The sequence below is a fragment of the Geotrypetes seraphini genome, chromosome 3 (genome assembly GCF_902459505.1).
Source record: "Geotrypetes seraphini chromosome 3, aGeoSer1.1, whole genome shotgun sequence".
NCBI lineage: Eukaryota > Metazoa > Chordata > Amphibia > Gymnophiona > Dermophiidae > Geotrypetes > Geotrypetes seraphini.
In genome coordinates this window covers 50,643,515-50,655,545 of record NC_047086.1, presented here as the reverse complement: position 1 = coordinate 50,655,545, position 12,031 = coordinate 50,643,515, and the positions used below count along the sequence as shown (strand labels likewise).

Here is a 12,031-nt window from a genome sequence, read left to right as displayed (position 1 = left end):
TGCCGCTGCTGGGTCAGACCAATGGTCCATCGCGCCCAGCAGTCCATTCACGCGGCAGCTCCCAGGTCAAAGACCAGTGCCCTAACTGAGACCAGCCCTACCTGCATTCGTTCTGGTTCAGCAAGAACTTGTCCTACCTTGTCTTGAATCCCTGGAGGGTGTTTTCCCTTATAATAGACTCCGGAAGAGCATTCCAGTTCTCTACCACTCTCTGGGTGAAGAAGAACTTCCTTATGTTTGTACGGAATCTATCCCCTTTTAACTTTAGAGAGTGCCCTCTCATTCTCTCTACTAAGTCTATTCCCTTAATTATCTTGAATGTTTCGATCATGTCCCCTCTCAGCCTCCTCTTTTCAAGGGAGAATAGGCCCAGCTTCTCTAATCTCTCACTGTACAGCAACTCCAACCCCTTAACCATTTTAGTCACTTTTCTCTGGACCCTTTTGAGTAGTACCGTGTCCTTCTTCATGTATGGTGACCAATGCTGGACGCAGTATTCAAGGTGAAGGCGTTCCATGGCCCGGTACAGCAGCATGATAACCTTCTCCGATCTGTTCGTGATCCCTTTCTTAAACATTCCTAGCATTCTGTTCGCCATTTTTGCTGCCGCCGCACATTGCACAGATGGCTTCATCGACTTGGCGACCAATACTCCCAAGTCTCTTTCCTGTATGGGATTTTTGATACCGACATGCATTACCTTACACTTATCCACGTTGAACTTCATTTGCCATGTCGCTGCCCATTTCTCAAGCCTGGTTATGTCGCATTGCTGACATTCACAATCCCCCTGCGTCTTCACTACTCTGAATAACTTCGTATCGTCCGCAAATTTGATCATCTCACTCGTCGTACCCATTTCCAGATCGTTTATGGATATGTTGAAGAGCATGGGTCCAAGCACCAAGCCCTGCGGCACCCCACTGGTGACGTTCTTCCAGTCCGAGTATTGTCCATTTATCCCCCACTCTCTGTTTCCTATCCGCTAGCCAGTTTTTTATATATTTAAATCTTTTTATTGAGCAGTGACAACAGCAGGTACAACAATAGCAGAAAACAAGGTTTACAATAGCAACCAGCTACTGCAGACTGGACTCTTATGTCCTCCACAATCAAGATCAACACCCCCACCCCCCAGAAAGAACCCCATCCTCTCCCCTTCCCTCTCCAAGAGAAATACTACAACACCCAATCCACGTGAGTATTTCACCTCTATTCCATGGCTCTCAATTTTCCGAAGTAGTCGTTCATGTGGAACCTTGTCGAACACTTTCTGAAAATCCAGATATACAATGTCAACCGGGTCACCCTTGTCTATCTGCCTGTTTACTCCCTCGAAGAAGTGCAGCAAGTTCATCAAGCAAGATCGTCCTTTACTGAAGCCATGCTGACTGGTCCTCATCAGATTGTGTCCGTCAAGGTGATCAATGATGAGGTCTTTTATCAGTGCCTCTACCATCTTTCCCGGTACCGAGGTCAGACTCACCAGTCTGTAGTTTCCCGGATCTCCCCTCGAACCTTTTTCGAAGATCGGCGTAACATTCACCACCTTCCAGTCTTTCGGAATCTTTCCCGATTTGATCGACAGATTGGCTATTAGTTGAAGCAGTTCAGCTATAGTCCCTTTCAGTTCCTTAATGACCCTTGGATGGATGCCATCCGGTCCCGGGGATTTGTCATTCTTAAGCCTATCAATCTGCCTGCATACTTCTTCTAGACTGACCGTCAACCTTGTCAGTTTCCCGTCTTTGCCTCCAGCATATAGTCTGTTGGGTTCCGGTATGTTGTGTATATCCTCTTTGGTAAATGGACGCAAAAAATGTGTTCAGTTTATCGGCGATGGCTTTGTCCTCCTTTAGCACTCCCTTTATTCCACGATCATCCAACGGTCCCACCGCTTCCTTCGCGGGTCGTTTCCCTTTAATATATCGAAAGAGCGGCTTGAAGTTTTTTGCCTCCTTGGCTATTTTTTCCTCGTAGTCTCTTTTGGCCCCCTTTACCACTTTATGGCACCTGCATCGATGCTGTTTGTGCTTTTTCCAGTTTTCGTCCGTTTTTGACCTTTTCCATTCCTTAAACGAAGTTTTCTCGTCTCTGATCGCTTCCTTCACCGCTACAGTGAGCCACGACGGTTCCTTGTTCTTTTTCCTCTTGGATCCTTTGTTGATATGCGGTATATATAGATTTTGCGCCTCGGTGACTATGTCCTTAAAAAGGGACCAAGCTTGCTCTAGCGTTTTTACAGTGCTTATCTTCTTCTTAATCTTCTTCCCCGTGGCCGTCATTCTGGATCGATGTTTCGCCCCTGCGTCCAGGTCAAAGCAGATCATGTTGTGATCGCTGTTTCCCAGTGTCCCTTCTACTTCTACACCTTGTGCTGGTCCTCACAGTCCATTTAGAATTAAGTCCAGAATTGCATTTCCTCTTGTATTTTCCTTGACAAGTTGTTCCAGGAAGCAATTGCCTACAGCATCCAGGAACTTGGTCTCCCTACCCTGAATGTACGCTTAGGGCATGGGTAGGCAATTCCGGTCCTCGAGAGCCGGAGCCAGGTCAGGTTTTCAGGATATCCACAATAAATATGCATGAGATAGATTTGCATCTCAAGGAAGCAGTGTATGCAAATCCATCTCATACATATTCATTGTGGATATCATGAAAACGTGACCTGGCTCTGGCTCTTGAGGACCGGAATTGCCTATCCCTGGCCTAGGGTTACCAGACGTCCATGAAAACCCCGACAAATCCTCTTTTTATAGGACTGTCTGGGCTCCCAGACAAACTTTCCAAAATCCAGCATTTGTTTGGGTTTTAGAATGCCCCTACAAAACTTTGAACTCAAATATAACTTCGGCAAGGGAGACGGCCAGAAATGACGAAGAAAAATGCTGCTACACTGCTGCACAGTGAAGGGGGGGGGTGGAATACTGCTGCTGAACAGGGAAGGGGGAAATGCTGCTGCTGCACAGGGAAGTGAGGGGGAGGGAAATGCTGCTGCTGCACAGGGAAGTGGGGAGGGAAATGATGCTGCTGCTGCACAGGGAAGTGGTGGGGGGAGAGGGACAGGGGGCCAGGAAGCAATCTTGGTTTGCTTTGGGGGAGGAGACAGAAGGGTGCCATGGAAAGAGACAGAAAGACAGGCAGGCGGCGCACGAGAAAGAAAGACAGACACAGAGAAAGACAGCGGGCAGGGAGAGAGACAGAAAGAAAGAAAGACAGACAGGGGGGCCAGAGAGAGAGACAGACAGACAAAGGGGGCCAGGGAGAGAGACAGAGATAGAAAGACAGAGGGAGAGAAAGAAAGAAAGATAGACAGCGGGAGGGAGGGAGACAGAAAGAAAGGAAGAAAGAGATGGGCAGGGAGAGACACAAAAAAAGAAAGACATGACATATATTCTAGCACCTATTAAGGGCTTAAATACTAGTAGCATATAATTGGTGGGGATTTCAATTTAATTCTAGATCCTCTTCTTGATAGAAAGTCTTCAGTACCATTCAAGAAAACTAAATCTTGGTAGACATTACAAAAATTTATTACTAGCTTCCAATTAGTTGGCCCGTGGAGATTAACCCACCCTCGAGATACGGATTACACTTTTTTCTCTGCCCCACACTCTTCGTACTCAAGAATAGATTTCTTCCTTATCAGTTGTACTTTAGCTCCGTACATCACTTCCACACAAATCAAAGAAATACCATCACCTGTCCTATTACAATTCAGCAACATTTGCAAACCTCCTCTACAAAGACATTGGAGGTTCAATTCCTCCTTACTGCAAGAGCCAGACTTTATCTCTTACCTAACTAAACATATAGAAGAGTATTTTTCCGTGGGGGGGGGGGGGTGCTGGACAAGATGGCTGCGAGTACCTGGCGTTGAGCATTCATGAAGGCTCAGTGCTGTTAGTTTTTTTACCTGGACCGGTACAATGGTCAAACGGAAGTCTAAGCTCCGGGTTTTCCCGGAGGAATCTTTGATGGCAGCTAAAGTAGCTTTCTCCCCCTTTATTGAGGTCTAATTTCTCCAATCCAGTATAATTAGAATTTTAAGGAAAATTTTTCCTACTATTGAATTGTTTATTTTTCCTTTTTGCTATTTTATTTACCTTTTTGATTATAATATAACAATGGTTGAGACTGATATTGGAATATTTCTTTGAATTGACTGTTTATTATGTCAAATTATAAAATTAAATAAAGAATTTAAAAAAAAAAAAAAAAGAAGAGTATTTTTCCTTCCATAGTTTACAAGATACCAACTGGTTCATATTATGGAATGCCTTTAAGGCATTGATAAGAGGGGTTATCATTTCTTATGCATCGTCCCTTTCTAAAAAGATACCACAAGCATCCACCGAACTCGCTACTGAGCTTAAAAGATTGGAATCTCTATACCACACTGACCCAACAAATATAAAGCTTCTTAAACAAATACAATCTACTAGACTTGCTTATAATAGTATGCTATCCTGTTCTACTATTCGCCAAATTTTTGTACAAAATGTTAAATACTATTCTGAAAATAATAAGTGTGGCTATTAACTAGCCACATATCTAAAAGGTAAAACTGAAAAAACCAATGTTTCTGGAATCAGAGCTCAGAATGACACAGTATTACTAAATCATAAAGATATCTTAAATCAGTTCAAACTTTTTTATAGTCAATTGTACTCTTCTGAACAAGATCCCTCAGCAGATCGGACTTGCCTCATCCATCTATCTCTTCCTTACAGCAGGATAAATTAAATTTGGATATTTCGATGTCAGAAATTCTAGAGGCCATCAAGACTATGAAGAGAAATAAAGCCCCAGGAGCTGATGGTCTATCGAATTTTATGTAGCCTTTGCTAATCTTTTAATACCTTATCTTGTACAATTCTATACATACATGATAAATACAGTTCCCTTCACCAAGGCCACAACTATAGTTCTCCTAAAACCGGGCAAGGATCCTCTTTCCACCTCTAGTTATAGGCTATCTTTAATAAATACTGATGATAAAAATATACGCAAAATTGTTAGCCACTAGGTTGAAATCTATGCTGCCATCTTTGATCTTGGCGGATCAAAACGGTTTTATGCTGGGTTGCCTCCCTAGCGATAATTCTCGTGTGTTGGTCAATGTAATTACACAGACAAACATTTCCTCCGCTACAGTGGTAGCTATAGCCCTGGACGCAGAAAAAGCTTTTGACCGCATAGAATGGCCATATTTATTCTCTGTGCTACGATGGTTTAACCTACCTGGAGCTTTTATCAGTATGACCAAAATCTTATACACCAAAATTTATGTAAATGGTATGTTCTCGGATCCTTTTCACCCTAATCGTGGAACAAGACAGGGGTGTACACTCTCCCCTTTACTTTTTAATTTAGCCCTGGAGCCCCTTCTAATAAAACTCCAATCCAACCCTTCATTCTCTGGTGTTAAAATTGGATCATTGGAAGTCAAATTGACATATTGCTGTATGCTTCTCCAGATTCCAACACACATATCCTTCAGGACATAGCAGGATTCTCAGTAGTTTCAGGTTATAAACTCAATATATCCAAAACAGAAGCTCTTCCACTAAATTGCCCTGATACCATTCATATCATAAAGTCACATGGCATTCATTGTTCCACATCTCAAATAAAATGCTGAAGATATGATGCAATACAATTCTACTCACCTCTTGGATATAACGAACAAACTTGTTTCGAAGTGGACACCTCTCAAACTATCGTGGTGGGGTAGAGTAGAAACGGTACGAATGATGATTACTCTGGTGATCAATTACATATTGAGCATGCTCCCTTTCTATTTATCTAAATCTACATATACTAAATTAGAATCCATCTTAACAAAATTCATCTAGAATAATAAACCACCAAGAATAAATCTCAAAAAAACTCAAAAGAATTAGAACAGAAGGTGGGGTAAACTTTCCTTGTTACAGAACATATCATATTGTTTTTCTTTTAAGACAAGGCTCCAGGTGGATGCACTCATTGATTTCTGAATTAGCCCCCACTTGGCTTAAGCTTAAAACAGAGCAACTTCTACTCCCCAACTTATCACTATCACTCCTTCTTTTCATGGATAAATATCCCGACCGCAATTCCCGAATACACTTAGAAACATAGAAAGATGACGGCAGAAAAGGGCTACAGCCCATCAAGTCTGCCCACTCTACTGACCCACCCCATTAAGTCTGAGTGCTGATGACTTAGTTCCTTAGCTCGACCCTCGTAGGGATCCCACGTGGATGTCCCATTTATTCTTAAAGTCGAGCATGCTGGTGGCCTTGATCACCTGTACCGGAAGTTTGTTCCAGTGATCTACCACCCTTTCTGTGAAGAAGTACTTCCTGGTGTCACCACTAAATTTCCCTCCTCTTGAATTTAAGCGGGTGCCCCCTTGTGACTGAGGGTCCCTTGGGAACGAATATGTCGTTTTCCACCTCGACACGACCTGTGACGTATTTAAATGTCTCAATCATGTCACCCCTTTCCCTGCGCTCCTCTAGAGTATAGAGCTGCAATTTGCCCAGTCTTTCTTCGTATGAGAGACCCTTGAGTCCGGAGACCATTCTAGTGGCCATCCGCTGGACCGACTCGGCTCGAAGCACATCTTTACGGTAATGTGGCCTCCAGAATTCCACACAGTATTCCAGATGAGGTCTCACCATGGTTCTGTAAAGTGGCATTATGACTTCAGGTTTGCGGCTGACGAAGCTTCTCTTGATACATCCCATCATTTGCCTTGCCTTGGATGAGGCCTTCTCTACCTGTTTGGCAGCCTTCATGTCTGCACTGATGATTACTCCCAAGTCCCGTTCTTCTGAAGTCCTAGCTAGTGCTTCTCCATTCAAGGTGTATGTTCTGCATGGATTTCTGCTGCCGAGATGCATGACCTTACACTTCTTAGCGTTGAAGCCCAGCTGCCATGTCGAGGACCAGTTTTCCAACGTGATCAGATCCTGCGTCATACTATCCTTGAGATTGCTTTTGCTTACTATATTACACAGTTTGGCGTCGTCGGCAAACAGTGCTACTTTACCCTGAAGCCCCCGGGTCAAGTCCCTTATGAATATGTTGAAAAGGGATGGTCCCAGGATTGATCCCTGCGGCACTCCGCTAGTCACCTCCGATGTCTCAGAGAGGGTGCCGTTGACCACCACCCTCTGAAGTCTTCCACTCAGCCAATCATTGACCCATGCAGTTAGTGATACCTCACAGGCATCAGTACAATTGATGCCAAACTTGAAGTCCCTTGGCTGTCGAATACTCACACTCCACTATGGCATTCCTCCCAATTACTAATACAAAATAACTCTTTAAATTAGCCTGGAAGAAAGAAAATATATGGACCCTCAAACAACTTTTGGACAGTGAAGATTATAATATTTATAATTATAAATTACCAGCTAGTCAGTTCTTCTCCTGGCTTCAATTGAAACACTGCATTGCCAATTACCGTAAAACACACACCATAATAAATAATAACCTTTCCATATTGGATGTAAGTGTGTCACTCATGCAGAAAAAGGGTGAAGTGGCCAATTGCTATAGAATCCTAAATGCAGCTCTCCCAGCAGCCTCTCCTGAAGTTTAAGACATTTGGTGCAAAGAGACGGAGTTTCAGTTAGACAAAGAACAATGGCATATCATTTGGCTTCACACCTTCAAACTTTTGAGATCATCTACCATCACCCGATCTTGCATCGGGCATTTTGGACACCATATAAATTGTCCAAGTTGTCCCCCAATGGTAACAACAGATGTTGGTCTAGCAACGCTGATATTGGGACTCTTGACCACATGTTTTTCCACTGCTCGACTATCTAATATAATAAAATGCTAGGCCGCGCATGCGCACTCAAAAGTTGTGTTCCCTGATCCGTCGCGGAAACACGAGTGCGCATGCGTGCATTTTACGTCACCACAGCCTCCCTGCTCTCCACCTCGCGCTGCAGCTTTCAAAATTCCCTGCTGGGAGAGCACGGATGTGCGAGTGTGAGCTATTGGAGGGCCCGGTAGAGGTCGGAGTCGCTCCGGGCGAGGGGGCGGCTGCCGAAGAAACAAGATGAAGCGGCTCGCGTCTTGCGCCTCTTTCCCTCCGTCGATGGCGCCGAAGCCCCAGGTCGATGAAAACGCGTGGCGGTGCGCGTCCGAACCTTGCTGCCCAAGGAGGTGTCTACACGGCTACCATTCGGCCCGACGGGTTGAGCCTACCATCCAACCCTCCCACCGCCAGATGAACACAAACCTCCGGCCTGCAGCAGCTCAACAGCACTGTAAACATTCTGCTTCCAGCCTTCTACTGTCTTGATTTTCACTGCCGAGGAAAGTGTAGAGTGCTGTGGAGCTGCTGCAGGCCGGAGGTTTGTGTTCGTCTCACGATGGGAGGGTCAGTGGGGTCGGCTGCATGGCAGCGGTAGTGGCGTGGGGGGGGGGGGCGGGGGGGTAGATAGAAACATGCTGCAAATGGCGAATTCTACTGTATGGCAGAATGGGGGGGAGAAATTAAAGGTTCTACTGCACAGGGGATGGGAGGCAGGCAGGCTGGCTTCGGGGGGAGGGTGTGGGTGGAACAAAGTCTAAAAGGCATTGAGGGGGGCATTGGAAGGAGGCACTGGGGGCACTAAGGACATAGGAAAGGGCACTAAGGACACGGGAAGGAGGCACTGGGGGCACTGAGGGCACTAAGGATATAGGAAAAAGGCACTGAGGGCACTAAGGACATTGAATGGGACATTAAGGACATGGAAGGTGGCACGGGGGGCACTAAGGGAAGACAGAAAGGGTCATGGAGAGACAGTGAGAGGGAAAGAGAGCTGCTTTGGGGGGGGAAGTGTGCTGGGGACAGACAGCTTTTGCTGTGGGGGGAAGACAGAAGGGGCCATGGAGAGACAGTTAGGGAAAGGGGGCTGCTTTGGGGGGGAGGTCTGTGCTGGGGGCAAACAGCTTTGCTCTGGGGTGAATACAGAAGGGGGCCACGGATAGACAGTCAGGGAGAGGGAAAGGGGGCTGCTTTGGGTGGAGGGGTGTGCTGGGGGCAGACAGTTTTGCTTGGGGAGGGGGGGAAGATAGAAGGACACAGACAGTGGCCAAGGAGAGAGAGAGAAAGAAACACAGACAGACAGACACATCTATTCTAGCACCCGTTAATGTAACGGGCTTAAAGACTAGTCAATAAATATTGGTCTCAAATATGGAACTTTATTTCTCAGATATTGCCTATTAATGAACCCTTCTCTTTTGCTAAGATTCTTTTTGGTGATTTAACATTGACTTCTGAGTTATCTGATTGTCACATAACACTATTCAAAATTTTAGTAATGATCTCTATGAAAACGATCTTGAATGATTGGAAACACCCAGATAAACTTTCCTTTGCTGTGTGGTGGAACTTAAGTGTGCACCTTATTGCAATACGAAGGAATCACTGCCAAAAAATTACACAGGTTTCACAAATTCTTAAATACTGTATATGGGAACCCCTGATTACTCATTGTAAGTCTCAGCTCACTTCTTCACTATCTCAGCTACTCCCTGTAACTGAGCATTACATCTACTCTTTCATACTTTTAGTGAGCTCTCAGAACTCATAAGCACAGTGGTTGTTCCATACATCTCATTCATGACATGTGTCTATTTTTTCAATACATTTCTGTACCTAATTGCAGATAGACCTATCTATGTAAGCTGTCATACTTAATACTGTTCTACATATCTTTTACTGTTATTGTTTATACTATGAAACTAATAAAAATATTGAACACACACAAAATAAAAAAGAATCTTGTACATGGACTGCATGAATAAAGGCTGGGTCGACTTAACAATTAGGCAAACTACCGTAGGTGCGGGGCTAGGCCCCCAGCCTTTTGTTGTTGTTGTGTTTTGTTTTTGCAGGGGGAGGGGGTAGGAGGACAAAGAACATTGGGAGTAAAAGCAAAACTATGGATAATTCAAGGAACCATCAGACTAGAACTTTCACCCACAGCCTGTTTAGACAGATAGCTACTGTATTTTTACCAAGATAATAGCTTTGAGAAGCTGTCTTCATGATATCATTTTATATTTAAAAGTATGATGTTCATCTGTGCATTTTTATATAGGTTTTTTTTTGGGGGGGGGTATGTTTTTTTAATTGATTACATTACATTAGTGATTTCTATTCCGCCAATGCCTTGCGGTTCAGTTATCAAGAATTATATAAAAGTTTACAGGAATAGCATAGGTGATGGCATAATAGTTACTTAAGAAGTACCAAAGAGTTGTTGAGATCTTAAGGTGATAAATGGGTAATTAGAAGCATTTTATAATTCGTTGGGTACTTAGAAGCAAATTAGAGTGTATTAAGGGTATAGAGAGGGTAGGTGGGGTTTGGGTAGGGACTGGTCGTGCTAGATGTGTTTCATGTATTTTTTTTTTTTTTTGAAGAGTATGGTTTTAGTATCTTTCTTGAAGGTTTTGTAGTGTGTGGTCGATGACAACAAAATGGTGATTTGTCTGTCCAGTTTGATATACTCCAATTTCAATTTCTTGTTTTTTACTTTTATGTCATTTTCTACATTGCTGTGAACCACTTTGAACCATTTTTTGGTACAGCGGTATATAAAAATAAATTATTACTGCTGAGCTCGGTTACGAAAATCTCGGGGCGGGACGGGGGTGTTGAAAAGACGTGAATGTGTAAGCCAAGGAGGGCAGGAGCGGGGTCTTCAAAGCTGCAGTCGGCGTACCTTGACCCCTTCGTAGTAGCTGCCCGTAGAAAGCCTCTCGACGTCGCCGAACGCTGGGTGCTTCCTTATTTCTTTCACCAGCGCGTCCACCAGTTCGTTGACGCGCTCTGAGGCTTTGCTAATGTCCTCCACTTTCAGGCGGAGGCTATCCGCCACTTCCCTCACAGTCTTCATCTTTTTGCCCTTCGCCGGGCCCTGGGCGCCGCCAACTAGTCCCGCATCTCTCGACTCCAGGGACCGAGCCCCGTCCGCGGTTTCCCGGTCCGCCGCCGCCTTCCCCCTCTCCGTGACCACTTTGCCTCTGCTTTTCGTCCCTCCCGGCTCCGGCGCCTGAGTTGTGGCGGCAGCGGCCGCTGCTCTCTCTCGCCGCTTCTTTGGAGTCTCACCGGCCGCCTCGCCGCCTTTCCTCCCTACCGGAGCCCGGTCGTCAGGAGCCCCGGGCGCTGCCACCGTCGCCCCTCTGCCTTTCGTTTTGCCGGGCTCCTGTGACGGAGTCCTGCCGGCAGCGCTCGCCGCTCTCCCCCTTTCCGCCGGCTCAGCTGACCGAGTCCTGCCGGCAGCGCTCGCCCTCCCCGTCCCCCTTCCCGTCGGTTCCGGTGCCCGAGTCCTGCCGGCAGCGCTCGCCCTCCCCGTCCCCCTTCCCGTCGGTTCCGGTGCCCGAGTCCTGCCGGCAGCGCTCGCCCTCCCCGTCGGTTCCGGTGCCCGAGTCCTGCCGGCAGCCCTCGCCCTCCCCGACCCCCTTCCCGTCGGTTCCGGTGCCCGAGTCCTGCCGGCAGCGCTCGCCCTCCCCGTCCCCCTTCCCGTCGGTTCCGGTGCCCGAGTCCTGCCGGCAGCGCTCGCCGCTCTCCCCCTTCCCGCCGGCTCAGCTGACCGAGTCCTGCCGGCAGCGCTCGCCCTCCCCGACCCCCTTCCCGCCGATTCCGGTGCCCGAGTCCTACCCCGCGCCTTGTCCCCCATCCTGTTCTTCCAGCGGCTCCACAGAGACAGGCGCTCGTCCCTTACGCTCCTCCTCCGCCCACCATTGGATTCCAGCTTCTCTGAAGGAAACGTAAGGGCGGGAAAACGAAACTTTTCTCGAGCAGATACCCTGAGGGCAGAACGGCAGGTTCTCTGTGCCTGGTTTCTTCAGACGGGTTGGTTTTAGCCAACTTCATTACCAAGTCGATGGGTGTGATCTCAGTCCATTGCTAATGCTCGTCTGGTCCTTCGTTGCGGGAAAGAAGACACAAACTGCAGACGGAGAAGGAGACAAGCAGGAATACCATTTCCCGTTTTAAAAATTAAAAATATCATTACAG

At 46.4% G+C, this 12,031-nt stretch overlaps 1 protein-coding gene across 1 annotated transcript in view; it reads right to left on the bottom strand.

Moving 5' to 3' along the window:
* LOC117358246 (cyclic GMP-AMP synthase-like) overlaps positions 1–11,358 on the bottom strand; it is a 124,184-nt gene extending 112,826 nt beyond the window's left edge. The window contains exons 1-2 of the mRNA XM_033939941.1: positions 10,734–11,358; positions 5,673–5,720 (exon numbers count right to left, since the gene is read on the bottom strand). Of these exons, the coding sequence (XP_033795832.1) occupies positions 5,673–5,720; positions 10,734–10,907 (222 nt within the window). The 5' untranslated portion in view covers positions 10,908–11,358. The remainder of the gene's footprint in view (positions 1–5,672; positions 5,721–10,733) is intronic.
* Positions 11,359–12,031: the final 673 nt, after the last annotated feature.